The sequence below is a fragment of the Dama dama genome, chromosome 19, assembly GCF_033118175.1.
Source record: "Dama dama isolate Ldn47 chromosome 19, ASM3311817v1, whole genome shotgun sequence".
Lineage (NCBI taxonomy): Eukaryota > Metazoa > Chordata > Mammalia > Artiodactyla > Cervidae > Dama > Dama dama.
The window spans coordinates 33,353,942-33,370,311 of NC_083699.1; the positions used below are offsets into that span (position 1 = coordinate 33,353,942).

General features: G+C 39.8%; 1 protein-coding gene across 5 annotated transcripts in view; it reads left to right on the top strand.

Moving 5' to 3' along the window:
* The first annotated feature begins 4,687 nt into the window (after nucleotides 1–4,687).
* Nucleotides 4,688–16,370, top strand: part of FXR1 (FMR1 autosomal homolog 1) — a 71,227-nt gene continuing 59,544 nt past the window's right edge. For 3 of the 5 annotated variants that reach the window (XM_061166646.1, XM_061166643.1, XM_061166644.1), the window contains exon 1: nucleotides 4,840–4,945. In XM_061166646.1, coding sequence (XP_061022629.1) covers nucleotides 4,895–4,945 — 51 coding nt within the window. In that variant the 5' untranslated portion in view covers nucleotides 4,840–4,894. Of the gene's footprint in view, nucleotides 4,704–4,839; nucleotides 4,946–16,370 lie in introns of those variants that run through there. The other 2 variants (XM_061166642.1, XM_061166645.1) reach the window with 2 other exon arrangements.

The window sequence follows — 16,370 nt, forward strand, 5'->3', positions numbered from 1 at the left end:
TTAGTATATTGTGATTTAAAAAAATCAAAGATGCCTATGGGAAAAAAGTTAAAACATTTTACATTATGATTCCTGAGTCTTTCATTAGCTGTTTATAAAATAGGGAACAATTTGTTCCAGAAACTGTTGGTTAAAATATTAATATTTTAGGCCCTCTAGATTTCTATATCTCAAGGAAGAAAAACTCCTATAGTCTCAATTTAGTCAAGTTAAAATTATCTTCAAATGAACTACTTTGAGAAGATGTTAAATAATGATAGCATGTTTTCTTATCACATTTCACTGACAACTCAAACTAAATATAGTGCCACAAAGTTGATCAAAATCTTAAGTTCTTACTTAGTGTTACAGTAGCTGTGTATACAAAGTTTCATTATGTGTGTATCTAATTATATTTTTGAAGAACATTTTCCTATTTATATTTTTTAAAAGTTAGAAATAGTACCACTTTTCAATATAGAAAACTTGTAAAACGTAGAAAGCATGAAGAAAAATGATCATTTATAATGCAACTGCCTGAAAATACCACTGCTAACATTCTGGTAAACATCTATATATTTTTATGCAATATATGTATATATTTTCTGTACAAAATTGACTCCATATACAGTATTTGACAGTCTTCTTTTCATAGTTACATTGTAGACATTTACTCATATCATTAATATTCCTCTAAGATTTTATCTCTAATGGTTGTGGATTATTCATGATATATCATGATAAAGTGAAAATACTTTTTTTTTCTGAGAATCAAGTGACAAGCTCATTCAGAAAAGTTCGGACAATGCAAAAGAAAACATATACAAAATTTATGTCCAACAATAAGTCCTCTTCTGAAAATATGCAACAATGAATATCAACTTCTAAACCAGATATGTGTATGTGGTTGTATTTTATATATATATATAGGACTGGAAGAGATCAGTTTTCATTCCAATCCCAAAGAAAGGCAGTCCCAAAGAATGCTCAAACTACTGCAAAATTGCCCTCATCTCACACACTAGTAAACTAATGCTCAAAATTCTCCAAGCCAGACTTCAGCAATATGTGAACCATGAACTTCCAGATGTTCAAGCTAGTTTTAGAAAAGGCACAGGAACCAGAGATCAAATTGCCAACATTCACTGGCTCATTGAAAAAGCAAGAGAGTTCCAGAAAAACATCTATTTCTGCTTTATTGACTATGCCAAAGCTTTTGACTGTGTGGGTCACAATAAACTGTGGAAAATTCTTCAAGAGATGGTTATACCAGACCACCTGATCTGCCTCTTGAGAAACCTGTATGCAGGTCAGGAAGCAACAGTTAGAACTGGACATGGAACAACAGACTGGTTCCCATTAGGAAAAGGAGTACATAAAGGCTATATATTGTCACCCTGCTTATTCAACTTATATGTAGAGTACATCATGAGAAATGCTGGGCTGGATGAAGCATAAGCTGGAATCGATTGCCAGGAGAAATATCAATAACCTCAGATATGCAGATGACACCACAGAAAGTGAAGAAGAACTAAAGAGCTTCTTGATGAAATTGAAGGAGGAGAGTGAAAAAGTTGGCTTAAAGCTCAACATTCAGAAAACTAAGATCATGGCATCTGCTTCCATCACTTCATGGGAAATAGATGGGGAAACAGTGGACACAGTGGCTGACTTTATTTTTGGGGGCTCCAAAATCACTTTAGATGGTGATTGCAGCCATGAAATTAAAAGATGCTTACTCTTTGGAAGGAAAGTTATGACCAACCTAGACAGCATATTGAAAAGCAGAGACGTTACTTTGTCAACAAACGTCTGTCTAGTCAGGGCTATGGTTTTTCCAGTGGTCATGTATGGATGTGAGAGTTGGACTATAAAGAAAGCTGAGTGCCGAAGAATTGATGCTTTTGAACTGTGGTGTTGAAGAAGACTCTTGAGAGTCCCTTGGACTGCAAGGAGATCCAACCAGTCCATCCTAATGGAAATCAGTCCTGAATATTCATTGGAAGGACTGATGTTGAAGCTGAAACTCCAGTACTTTGGCCACCTGAGGCAAAGAGCTGACTCATTTGAAAAGACACTGATACTGGGAAAGATTGAAGGCAAGAGAAGAAGGGAACGACAGAGGATGAGATGGTTGGATGCTATCACTGACTCAATGGACTTGGGTTTGGGTGGACTCTGGGAGTTGGTGATGGACAGGGAGGCCTGGCGTGCTGAGGTTCATGGGGTTGCAAAGAGTCGGACACGACTGAGCGACTGAACTGAACTGATATATATTTGTATATGTGCTATGCTATGCTTTGTCTCTCAGCCGTGTCTGACACTGCAACACCATGGACCGAAGCCCACCAGGCTCCTCTGTCCATGGGGAGTCTCCAGGCAAGAATACCAGAGTGGGTTGCCATGTTCTCCTCCAGGGGATCTTCCCAACCCAGGGATTGAACCCAAGTCTCCCATACATGCCAACAACAAACTGGGTCATGATGTGAGCTTTGGAAATGGAAACAGGTGGGACTTAAATTCCAGTTCTGCTAATTTAGAAGTTATGTGATCTTAGATATATAACTGGTTGCTATAAATCTCTGTTGTTTAATGGAAGTCATAAGTTCTATCTATTAAAAGCAGGAGTTAGTGGAGATGGGTTGGGGGTGTTCAAACTCAAAATGTTTTTAGCATACAAGGCCTGAAGAGGAACAATCTTTTTTCTTCAACGTTCAAATAACTTGACCTTAGTCCAAATGGAACTTTCACAGCCCTGCCCAAAGTGACTGACATTCAGGAACAAATGTGAAGGCCAAGGAAAGAAGAAGGAAGAAAGAAAGGAAGAAAAAATAGGTTAGTGGTTGCTTAGGGTTTGGGGGATTGGGGTTGAAGGAGCAAACAGAACAGGCTCTATCTTGAAAGCAGGACTCCATCTTGGGCTGGACTTTGAGCTAAATGCCCAGTATCTGCGGAAACGACCTACCAACTGGAAAACCAGGCCCCTGGAAGGAAGTGCTCCAGGGCTCTCCATGCCTAAAAGAATACCCTAAATATCTGTGTAACCAAACAGAATTATACATTCTATTATGCTTATTGGAGTATGACCACAAGCCTATTGATAATTGTCCACTGTTAACTACCTAGGCTTAAAGCATATGAATCACTGGTTAACTTTGATTGTATCTTTCTTTTTCCTGACTAGTTTCAGGAACCTTATACACTTAGGGTATACAAGGTTTTCACAAAGACTGGTTGGGGTCCTTGGCTAAGAGGAGACTCTGCTTTGGGCCCGCCGGTGTAATAAACTGCCCTCCACTATCTGCATTGTCCTTCTGAGTGAGTTTGTCTCCTGGAACGTGTGGCTACCAGAGGGTTAAATGGGGAATGTCAACAGATACAGGGTTTTGGGGGGATGGTAAAAATGTTCTCAAATTGATTGTGGAGATGATTTCACAACTCTGTAAATGCACTAAAAAAACCATTGAATTGTACACCCTAAATGGATGAATTGTACGGTATGTGAATTATACCGCAATACAGCTGTGGGGGAAAAAAGCAAACTACAGTATTTTAATTCTGAAGGATCATAGCAAGATGATTATATAACGTGTCAGACACACATGAAGCCCTTAATAAACGGTGGCTGTTACTCATTGATGTAGTAGTGTGCTTGTGTTTTCCTCACAATGATGAGCATTTTAAAAAGAACGTTCCATCCACAGCAATATGGAGCACTTCGAAATGCAAATGGAATTTTACGTACATTTTAAAGGACTGCCTTGCTCACAAACGCCAGGGCTAGGCCCCTGGGCATTTCCTAAAGAGCGTAGTGTGCCAGCAAAGCATCCTTCTCTAGGGTTTTTCTGTCAAAACGGTAATACAACACACAGTAAAGAATACTTCCAGTACTATTTTCAAAGGCCTTGCTTTCGGAAAAAGTTTCAGTATTGTTAGATATTCAGAGTATCTCCATTATAACACTTAATGGTATTGGTGTAGGTTCTGGTAGAAAAGCCAAACAAATTGGTTCTGCTTTGATCCTGTGTGTGGACGTTCCTACGCCTTCAGCTGTATTGTTTTCATGATTACTTCTAACAATGGTATTACCTCCCGGGTTATGAATACATCTATGCTGAACTGGAAATACTTAGTTTAACTTTTTAAACAGCGGAATTGGTTGGGGATGGACAGAGAAGCCTGGCGTGCTGCAGTCCATGGGGTCGTAGAGTTGGACATGAGCGACTGAACTGAACTGGAAGTGGTAACAGGTGGGGAGAGGGCTGGACTGAGCTGTGTGAGGAGGTGTGTAACTGGGGGATTGGGAGTCAGGAGGAAGCCACCAATATACATTTTTTTTTTTTTTTTTTAAAGAAAGCGAGGCTACAGAATTTACGGCACATAGTATGTACATTTTTAGGTTCCCTCTTTCCCCTGAAGTTTGTGCCAGTGTGCAACTGAAGGCACCAGAGTTGCTTTTCACCAGATAAGGAAGCTACTCCAGGGCTTCCAGCACCTCAAGGAAGTTTCAGGGCAAGGTGCCGAGCCTGGCGGAACGCAGACGCGTGGGGCAAGCTGTGCCGGGGCAGTTCACTCCCGGGCAGCAGGAGGCCCCGACCGGCTGGGGCGGGCAAGCACCCGGCCCTTAGGGGCGGAGACGTAGGGCGGGTCAGCAAAGGTCGGGCGATTGTGTCGGGAGGCGAGCGGGGCGTCGGCGACGGCGGGCGGAGCTGGGGGCGAGTGATGTAAGGAGCGGAGGGATCCCACTGGGAGAGCCGGGGCGGCACGGTGAGACCCCAGGGGTGTGGGGCGGGGGATCCTAGTCCCGCCCTGTTTTCCCCGCCCCTCCCCCCGTCTCCTTCACGCCCCTCCCCCCTCCTCCCCTCTGGTTGGAAAGTTTCTAGAATCTCTTCCCGGTGGCCTTTGCGGTTCCAACATGGCGGAGCTGACGGTGGAGGTTCGCGGCTCCAACGGGGCTTTCTACAAGGTACTGACCCTTTTGCTGCTTTGTTGGCTCTTCTAGGGGCTCGGGCCGGTTTGGGGGAGGGTTGGTGGTTCAACATAGTGGCTTTTGGGGTCGAAAAAGGCGGCCAGGACAAAGCCTGAGGCCACTGGGTTCATCGCTTCTCCCCCCTCCACCCGCGGTTTAACGGTCTCGGGGGCCCGGGCTCCGTTATGTTTTGAAACAACACGTCGAACATCTCTTGCGTATTCCTACTTATGAACCTTTTTCTTGGATGCTAGTGTGGCCGTTCGCGAGCCGGTGAGGAGAAGCCGAGTGGCCGCAGGGAGCTTCCTGGGAGCAGGCCCGAGCGCCGAGAGGTGGGGGAGTCGTGAAAAGGTGGTGGTGGGATTGTGTGGTCACAGCCACTGCCCCGCCCCTCGGACTGGGCCGAGCGAGAGCGCCTCGGCCCGCGGCTACGACCCCTCCCCACCCCCTTGGGGGGCGCCTTGCGGAATCTTAGGAATTCACCTTTGTACTAGGGTTTTGGGCTAATAAACTTCAGTGTCTGAAGAGAGAGCGAGTGCAGGATTGAAGATTAGGCTCGAAGAGAAGACTAGAAAACCTTGAAATGTGTAGGGTAGAAATAGTTTGGTTTTTTTTTTTGCCTGGGAAATTGGGCGGCGCCTTAGCCCCTCTACTACGGAAGAAAAGGCGACAGTTCTAGGCTTTAAGGTTTAAAATGTGAGATGGATTAAGAAAACACAGGTGGGGAGGTATCTAGTTTGTTTTCCAGTTATTCAATGTTTCGGGAGGGTGTTGATTCCCCCCCCCCCCCCCCCCCCACACACACACACGTTTTTTATTTTTCTTTGGGAAGAAGGAGGTGCATTATTGTGGGATCGAGTCTGGAAAACGGAAGAGGAATTCGAGAGTAGAGGAATTTATTAGGGGCTTCCAACGTAGGGGTCACATAGTTGAAAATGAAATCCTTACAAGTTTAGTCTTGCCGTTATAACAGTCCCTTCTCCCGATTCTCCCTTTCTCCCAGAGTAATGCCGCGATGTTACAAGATCAATACAAAAATCTCCCCAGCTGTTGTCTGTCAGTCAATCTCACTAAGCCAGCATCTCAAATGTTTGAGAGTCCTGGCTATTTTTATGAAGGCCCTTCTCCTAATGCAGGAGTAGTATTGTGAGTACGCAGAATGTATTCTGAGTTTAGTTTCAGCGTACCTAGTATCTCCCACGGAACTTTCTCTTACTTGGTGGTCGTAATTCCTATTTTTAGCGTTTTCCTTTTCTAGTTTACTAATTAGCGGTGTGAAATTGGTTTAGCTGTCACGTGGTTATAGCATAGTGGAGAATCACTGTTGGCATCTTAAGATCTCTCTAAGCTTTTTACAAGTTTAAATCTCCTTAGATGGTTAACATTAAAGTGAAAACAGTGACTGGTGGAAAGGAGTCCTAATTAGTAGTTCCACTGTCAGTCTAGGTTTACAACTTCTTGTCATACAAGAGCCCTGAGTAAAATTTGAGTAGATAACTTCATTAACCTGTTCTGATGCTTGCCTTCTTTGAAAGACTGCAGATAACAGTTGTGGCACACTGCACAAAGGGTGGGCTTTATCATACTTGACTGTCAAGGGTAGATAAGGTTCATCATTTTTGCATTATTCTCACTATTTGGCTGTTGAATTCTTGTGTAGTGGAGATACGCATTTTTTCCTGGCATATCGAAACACAGGAAAGATTGTTTTGCTTTAACAAATTATTTTCAGCATGTTGATAATAGATGATACAACACCATTTCTTTTTATGCAAGTATATTTTATGTTCCTTTGCTAAACGTTTACGTTTTGTAAAAAATTTAAAAGGTTCAATAGTACCGTCAGTTTGCAAGCTTTAGTAAAGATTGTTTACCATCTTACCTTGGTTTTGCCTAGGTTTTTTTTTGCTTTTGTCCTTGTTTTGGAACTCTATCGATGGTACCTCTCCATACTCTACAAAATCTGCTTGATTCTTAGACTTTTTGAGTCCATTACACCTATTTTGCTAACAAAGTGTAGTAAGGTGGTTCTTTGGCAGAGGTTGGGAAGGACCCAAGCCACATTTGAATCTACTGAGGTAGCACTTCAACGTTTTGAATTTTATGTCCTGCAATAATCCATTTGTACTTTGTGGAAGCTATGGTCCTCAGAACTCTGGAAGAGTAAGGATGATGAAGTGGAAGGAGCCTTACATTTGAATGTAAACAAAGAAGAATTCTAGGTCTCTACATACTTCAGCTTATTTAATGTTATCTAGCAATGCACTGTTGGCCAAATATCCGTGGTCCTATATTGTTTTGTGTAAAATAAGATGTTTGAAGTAGTTCAGTAGTCTGTAATATTTTTTATCCCATGTAACTGTCCACTTGGAAAAAACTGGCTTACCGCACAAGCACTTTATTAATTGTAGCTTCATGAATTTTTTTAGATTAATTTACCCATAGTAAAATGCATCTTTTTAAAAACATCTTTGACGATTATGTAAGCTTTGATAAATGCTAACAGTTGTATAATCACTACCAACAGGATAAAGGGATAGAATAATGCCATCATCCCCTAAGTTTCTATCTTGTCCCTTTGTAGTCATCCTCTCTCCTTACTTCTGGAACCTAGGGTGGTTTCTGTCCCCATAGTTTTCCCTTTTCCATAATATCCTAAACATAGAATCATAGAGAATACTGTTTTGAGTTTGGGTTCTTTAGTTTAACGTGGAAGTAATTTTAAGTAATGTTTTCAAATTTAAAAAGTAATACATGGTCAGTGAGGGATTTTAGAAACTATCAGAAAAAGCCAGAATAACAGTTAACATTTTGGTGTTTTTTTTTTTTTTTTTTTTTTTCTTTGAGCGGTGGTTTTCAATATACTGGTGGTTCTGATTTTCCTCCTCATTTTTCCCCCTTCTTTGCCCTGTCCTCCCACCACACACTTTGCTGTGAATGTGAATTACCATTGAAGAGTTTCAAAGTCATGGGGTTAGTGGCCAGTATCATCATGCTTGAGGCAGTGCTCTGTAGACACTGATTAAAGTTTTTACTGGCATTGAAACTTCATTTCAGAAATTAGTTGGAACCAGTGAAAAGCTGAAGATGCAATCTAAAATAGAATAGTTTTTTTCTCCCCCAAATATTTACACAAATACTTTGTTTTGCATCCTGCTCTTTTTACTTAACAACAGTGGATCTATGGTTGTTAAAGAGATAAAAACTTAACTCTTGTTTGAAGCTAGGTAACTATAGGGATTGGAAAAATGGGAAATACGGTAATTAATCACTTGATGGGGATGTAATTTTATATACAAACTTGTTTTTATAGCTTGTTTTTTATCTGGAGTGCAGCATCATAGGGTTTATATTACTGTGCCACTTAAGATGCTTTTATTATTATTATTTTTTAAGTTTTCAGATAGCATTTACATTCTCTGATAGTATTGATAGTATATTTATGGAATTGTGTAACCATTACCACAGTCTCATTTTAGAACATTTTTGCTACCCCCTCAAAAAGCCTTGTGCCCATTTGGAGTCATTAAAATGCTTTTTAACTGATGTATATGATTTTAAGCTTTGTAATAGCACTGCAACTTGCATAGCCGTGGGCAGAATATAATTTTAAATAGAAGTTGAAAGTAAGTCAGTTTTTGGCACTTGGAGAGGAAAGTTTCCATGGTATTCCATGGAAATGTGTGGTCTCCAAGATGGCTGAGTGAATTTTCAGTTCTTCTCTTTAGAAGATAAAATTACTTTTAAAGCTCTGTGATTTCTGCTTTTGACTATATAACTGATCAACTACAAAACATTTTAGAGTATTATGTTTCCAAAATTTGCTTTTTGCTTTAGCTTAATATTAAAATGAAATTTGAAAGTAATTAAATTATCCAATGGATTTATTATTGCTAACAATGATGGCCAGTAGACTTATGGTAAAGGAGTTGTATTTTGAAAATGTGCTTACATTTCAAAGTTAGTATAGAAAATTGATTTCTTTGTGGAGATTAGTAATTGAGGAAAAGATGGTTGCTATATTATATTATGGACACTATTAGGTTAAAAACATAGTTTAAGATATTTTGAAGCTATTTTTAGTTGTACATGTTTTAAAATGAAGTTTTTTAAATATGTAAAAGAACTAGTATTAAGTGAAAACACCACTTAATTTTTAAAAATTAATTTTCCCATGAAGTTTTGTTTTTGTATTACAAGAACAATGTATAATTAATGAAAAATCTGAAAACACAAAAGCAGAAAAGAAAGCCTTGATCTTCCCTATCTAGAGAAGATGCTAAGACCTTGACTTTACTTACAGAAAACCTATTTTTCGATATTTTTTTCTTTACATCATCAGATATTTGTGGGTATTGTGTAAATAATAGTTTACTATTGTTTGTTTATTACTATTGTCCATTAGTAGTGGACATTAGTAGTAGTAGTAGTACTGTTAGTTGCTCAGTCATGTCCAACTCTTTGTGACCCCATGAACCAGTCCACCAGGCTCCTCTGTCTCCAGGGATTTCCCAGGCAAGAATACTGGAATGGGTAGCCATTCCCTTCTCCAGGGATCTTCCTTACCCAGGGATTGAACCTTGGTCTCCTGCATTGCAGTCTTTACAGTCTGAGCCATTAGGGAAGCACTGTTGTTCTTTGCGTTGTTCATTTTGCTCAGTCGTGTCCAATCTTTGTGACCCCATGGACTGCAACATGCCAGCCTTCCCTGTCCTACATTATTTCCAGGAGTTTGCTCGAACTCACGTCCATTGAGTTTGTGCTGCCATCTAACCATCTCGTCCTCTGTCGTCCTTTTTTCCTGTCTTCTATCTTTTCCTGGCATCAGGGTTTTTTTTTGTTTGTTTGTTTGTTTTTACAGTGAGTTGGCTCTTCGAATCAGGTGGCCAGAGTATTGGAGCTTTAGCTTCAGCATCAGTCCTTCCGATGAATATTCAGCGCTGATTTCTTTTAGGATTGACTGGTTTGATCTCTTTGCTGTCGAAGGGACTCGGAAGAGTTGTCTTCTGCGGTCAGCCTTATTTCCCAGCTCTCACACCTGTACATGACTACAGGAAAAACCATAGCTTTGACTATACGAATAAAGTAATGTCCATTACTTATTGTGTATTTTTTGAGGCTTATACGTTTTGACTGGATAATAATTCAGGAACTGAGTTCTCTACCACAAAGTTAAGGATGTAGCAAACTGCCTTTTTTGTAGTTGAACTGCAGTATGCTTTCTATGATTGACCCCTAAATCTTGTACTGGCTAGTTGTGAGGCCTTAGATTTTTCATCTGCAGTATGAGGCACTTGGATTTTTTTTTTTGACAGTTCATCAAGTGGTGGAATCTACTAGGTCTTTAGTTTTCTGAGGTTCTATCTAGCTCTAACAACAACAGCAATATTTGAGCACTTGTGGCTCAGACAGTAAAGAATCTGCCTGCAATGCTGGAGACCCAGGTTCAGTCCCTGGGTTGGGAAAAGCCCCTGGAGGAGGGCATGGCAACACACTCCAGTATTCTTGTCTAGAGAATTTCATGGATAAAAGAGCCTGGCAGGCTACAGTTCATGGGATTGTAAAGAGTCTGACAGGACTGAACTTTTTTCAGACTCACACTGTGCAGGTACCTTACCTGAATTTGTCTTATTTACTCCTCTCAATCACAGTGAAAGATGGTATTACTCCAGTTAAGGAAACTGAGGCTAAGCGAATCTATCCGTAAAACGAATAGGCTGATTCAAGATTAAGATTGATGTTTCTGACTCCCAGAGAGCCTGATCTCTTTAGCCATTATATGATTTTTTAAGTATGAAAATAAGGCTTACCAAATTATCATTAAATTATAAATTATTCTGGTGAATATAGTGGGAGTCAAGAGGACTGAATTGGGAAGATTCTTGGAGAAATGGTTTGAACTATGTCTTAATAATAGAAAAATCTGCCCTTTCCAATCTGGTAACCACTATCCATGAGGCCGAAATGTAGTCTGAATTGAGATGTGCTTTAATTGGAAAAGTCATACTAATACCAAAAAAAGGAATGCAGGACTCCCATGTGTGTGCGTGCTGAGTTGATTCAGTCTTGTCTGACACTGCGACTCCATGGACTGCAGCCTGCCAGGCTCCTCTGTCCATGGGATTCTCCAGGCAAGAGTGCTGGAGTGAGTTGCCATATCCTTCTCCAGGGGATTATCCCGACCCAAGGTTCGAACCTGCATCTCTTTTCTCTCCTGCATTGGCAGGCAGATTCTTTACCACTTGCACCACCTGGAACTCCATAGTTTTAAAATATTGATTACATTTGAAATAAGCATTTTATTTAAGTATACTTAGAAGTTTAAAAACTAGATGATGGCTCAGATTATAATTTGTGCTGGATAGTTATGACTTACACGTCCTCAGTTGTTAGCTTTATATTATTGGTTATGTTAGGTATTTGGGGAAATGTTTGAAATGCCTATATAATGAAACTTCCTGTTCAAATTTTCTTAGGATGTGGCACCTGTTAGTAATATTCACATGGTAGTTATCAAAGGCTTGAAAAAATTCTTTGGGAAATGTTTAGCTAATAGTAGTAAGTTCTGTTGTGATGTATGTATGCAGTTTTCTTGAACCAAATCTTCATCAAGAATAACTTGAACAAAACAAAATTAAGCAACGCAAAGCATTACTTTTGTTAATCTGAACATATATATTTGTGTGTACAATAGACTTTTCAGTTTATTTTTCCTGACATAAAGAGGCTGAGAAGCCATGACAAATTGAACGAAAATTAAATCTAAGTTAAGTATCAGTTGTTATAACTTGTCTTCCATATTCTGGCCTCAGCATTTTTTGCTTAGGTTTTTTGGGAGCATGAATGGAGGTCTCCCCCATTGATAACTGAAATTTATAGTTATTGTTGGCAAAGCTACATGGCATTTCCCTGTCAGTATTTCTTCAGAATCAGGAATTTCATCTTTCAGGTTCCTGTCTTTGTGCCTTTCTTATTCTGTTAATTAATAGTAGTAAAACTTCTTGACTTCCTGGCGGTCCAGTGGTTAAGATTCTGCTCTCCCAATGCAGGGGGCAGGGGTTTGATCCCTGGACCAGAAACTAAGATCCCATAGGCTGCACAGCACTGCCCGCCACCTCCCCCAGAATAAAACTTCTTTCTTGATTCATTGCTTTTTGTTTTAATAGTTTTTCAGGTTATTTTCAAGCCATGTTTTCTAGTGACTTGATATATATAAATAGTGTGTTAGTAGACTGTCAGTAAATACTTGTTGAATGAACAAATGAATCAGTCGTTCTTGGTTTCTGGACACTCTGACTAGTTAATCTTTGTATAAACACATGAAAAGAAAGTGAAAGTGAAGTCGTGTCCGACTGTTTGCGACCCCATGGACTGTAGCCTACCAAGGCTTCTCCGTTCATGGGATTTTTCAGGCAAGAATACTGGAGTGGGTTGCCATTTCCTTCTTCAGGAGATCTTCTTGACCCAGGGATTGAACCCTGGTCTCCTGCATTTTAGGCAGACGCTTTACCGTCTGAGCCACCAGGGAAGTCCATAAACACATATATACAAAGCTAACTTCATTATTTCTAATTTTTGTTTCAAACTGAACTAATTTTTTTTTTTTTTAATGCATTGATTTAAGTTAAGATACTGTCTCAGAACTTAAGAAGTGAAGTGTTAGTTGCTCAGTTGTGTCAAACTCTTTGCAACCCCATGAACTGGGGCTCACCAGGCTCTTCTGTCTGTGGGATTCTCCAGGCAAGAATGCTGGAGTGGGTTGCCATTTCCTTCTCCAGGAGATCTTCCCGACCCAGGGATTGAACCTTGGTCTCCTGCATTGTCGGCAGACCTTACCATGTGAGCCACCAGGGAAAATATGGGACTAAAGTGAACTTCAACTCTTGGCAAAAAAAGTCGTTATAGTTTAGTGTGGCTGTTTGAAACCTGCAAGCCTTTCCATTTCAGAAACTGTTGGATATTATAAACTTGTGAAATTAATAAGCCTAGAACATCACTAGTATGTGAGTATTAGTAAATATTTATGTATTTTTATGAAATCCTCACATTTTCATTGCCATTTTTTATTCGGAACAGTTAAATGTTCAGTTCTAATGGATGCTGAAGGCTTGCTTTGAGTAACTTTTTTCCTTAATAGAACCTAATGCATAAAGATGCAGTAATTTTTGTAATGCATACTGTGATTAGTAAATTTGTGGACTTTATTTGTAGAGCGTGTGTCCATTGATTTGAAATAATTGTCAGATGTAGATGTTCATGTTCAGTTGCAAAGTTGTGTCTAACTCTTTGCAAATCTCTGGACTACAGTATGCCAGGCTCTGTCCTCCACTGTCTCCTGGAGTTTGCTCAAATTCATGTCCATTTAGTTGGCGATTCTGTCTAACCATCTCATCCTCTGCTGCCCCCTTCTCATGTTGCCTTCAGTCTTTCCCAGCATCAGGGTCTTTTTCAGTGAACTGACTCTTCGCGGCAGGTGGCCAAAGCACTGGAGGTCCAGCTTCAATATCAGTTCTTGCAGTGAATGTTGAGGGTTGATTTCTTTTAGGACTGACTGATGTGATCTCCTTGAAGTCCAGAGGACTCTCAAGAGTCTTCTCCAGCACCAATTTGAAAGCATCAATTCTTCCGCGCTCAGCCTTCTTTGTGGTCCAAGTCACACATCCGTACATGACTACTGGAAAAATCATAGTTTTAACTCTACTGACTGTTATTGGCAAAATGATGTCTCTGCTTTTTAATACACTGTTTGTCAAAGCCTGTAGATCCTTTAAAGAAAAGTGTATTGTTTGAAGTTAAGAAAATTTTTGATTGCAATTGCAGTCTTGAATGTGCTTGTTACTGGGATCAAATTACAACTCACATCTTTTATATGTTGTATGTAAACATTAAACAAACAAGTTTATTACCTAGAATGTGGATTTGAGGTCTCTAGAGATGGAAAAATTAAAAAATTGTGGGGAGTGGTTTTATTTATATATATATATATATATATGTGTGTGTGTGTGTGTGTGTGCGCTATATGGAAAAAGTGCTGACTGACAGTATTAAAGCTATATCCCAACTCTTTAAAAAGATTTATACATGCGTATGCAAATGTATAGTTTCATTGAGCATATACAGACTTGCTTTATTATATTTAACCACACCTCCCCACCCGTCCTGCTCCCACTCCCGCCCTGCACATTTGGATTCCCTTCACTCCATCTGTTATCCACAATCCATCATTTAGGTAGCCTGTTCATAGCCAAGTAGACATCATGCCAGATTCTTTTTCATACTCCTAGAATGTAATAGATACAAATTCAGATACAATTGTAGGTGTTTCTTAGTACTGCTCTATAAAATTAGGATAGTCTACATCTTGGTCATTTTCTCTGGGAATGTAATTTATTTTTTAATGGTTACATGTTTCACATAATTACCATGAAATCCAGCCATCCCTAGTTAATAAACACTTTATTTCAGACATACATGCCACTCTGTGTATGTTTTCATTGGATAGGTTTCAAAGAGAAATAAGATAGCTTGGTGGAAGGGAAATTTATCTGTTAACTCTTAATAAATGTTAACAGATTACATTCCAAAAGGCTTAACACTTAGCATTTTCTCAGTGAATCCCAGCCTCTTTACATCCTTGCCAGAAATAGGCTTTATTATAATCTTTCATTTTTGCTAGTTTGTTGGGTGTAAAGGGTTATTTGATTGCAACTTTGATTTGCAAATCCCTACTTGTGAATTTTAATGTTTGCCCGCCATTTGGATTTGCTTTTCCATAAATTGCTTGTTTTCTGCCTTTTACTTCTGGGATATCCTTTCTCACTTTTTAAGATTTCCTAGGACTCATTGTCCCGAAGAAAAAGAAATGCAAAAAAGCAAACTAACTGTCTGAGGAGGCCTTACAAAGAGCAGTGAAAAAGAAGAGAAGCAAAAAGCAGGGGAGAAAAGGAAAGAAATAACCCATTTGAATGCAGAGTTCCAAAGAATAGCAGGGAGAGATAAGAAAGCCTTCCTCAGTGATCAGTGCAAAGAAATAGAGGAAAACAATAGAATGGGAAAGACTAGAGATCTCGTCAAGAAAATTAGAGATACCAAGGGAACATTTCATGCAAAGATGGGCTCAATAAAGGACAGAAATGGTATGGACCTAACAGACGCAGAAGATATTAAGAAGAGGAGGCAAGAATACACAGACGAACTGTACAAAAAACATCTTCATGACCCAGATAATCACGATGGTGTGATCACTCACCTAGAGCCAGACATCCTTGAATGTGAAGTCAACTGGGCTTTAGGGAGCATCACTATGAACAAAGCTAGTGGAGGTGATGTTATTCTAATTGAGCTATTTCAAATCGTAAAAGATGATGCTGTGAAAGTGCTGCACTCAATATGCCAGCAAATTTGGAAAACTAAGCAGTAGCCACAGGACTGGAAAAGGTCAGTTTTCATTCCAATCCCTAAGAAAGGCAATGCCAAAGAATGCTGAAACTATCACACAATTGCACTCATCTCACATGCTAGCAAAGTAATGTTCAAAATTCTCCAAGTCAGGCTTCAACAGTACATGAACCATGAACTTCCAGATGTTCAAGCTGGTTTTAGAAAAGGCAGAGGAACCAGAAATCAAATTGCCAACATCCACTGGATCATCGAAAAAGCAAGAGAGTTCCAGAAAAACGTCTATTTCTGCTTTATTGACCATGTCAAAGCCTTGACACTGTGGAACACAATAAACTGGAAAATTCTGAAAGAAATGGGAATACCAGACCACCTGACCTGCCTCTTGAGAAATCTGTATGCAGGTCAGGAAGCAACAGTTAGAACTGGACATGGAACAACAGACTGATTCCAAATTGGGAAAGGAGTACGTCAAGGCTATATATTGTCACCCTGCTTATTTAACTTGTATGCAGAGTACATCATGAGAAACGCTGGGCTTGGATGAAGCACAAGCTGGAATCAAGATTGCCAGGAGAAATATCAATAACCTCATATATGCAGATGACACCACCCTTATGGCAGAAAGTGAGAACTAAAGAGCCTCTTGAGAAAAGTGAAAGAGGAGAGTGAAAAAGTTGGCTTAAAGCTCAACATTCAGAAAACTAAGATCATGGCATTCAGTCTCATCACTTCATGGCAAATAGATGGGGAAACAGTGGCAGACTATTTTTTTGGGCTACAAAATCACTGCAGATGCTGTTTGCAGCTGTGAAATTAAAAGATGCTTATCCTTTGCAATAAAAGTTATAACCAACTTAGCATATTAAAAAGCAGAGACATTTCTTTGCCAGCAAAGGTCTGTCTAGTCGAGGCTATGGTTTTTCCAGTGGTCATGTGTGGATGTGAGAGTTGGACTATAAAGAAAGCTGAGTGCCGAAGAATTGATGCCTTTGAACTGTGGTTTTGGAGAAGGCTCTTGCCA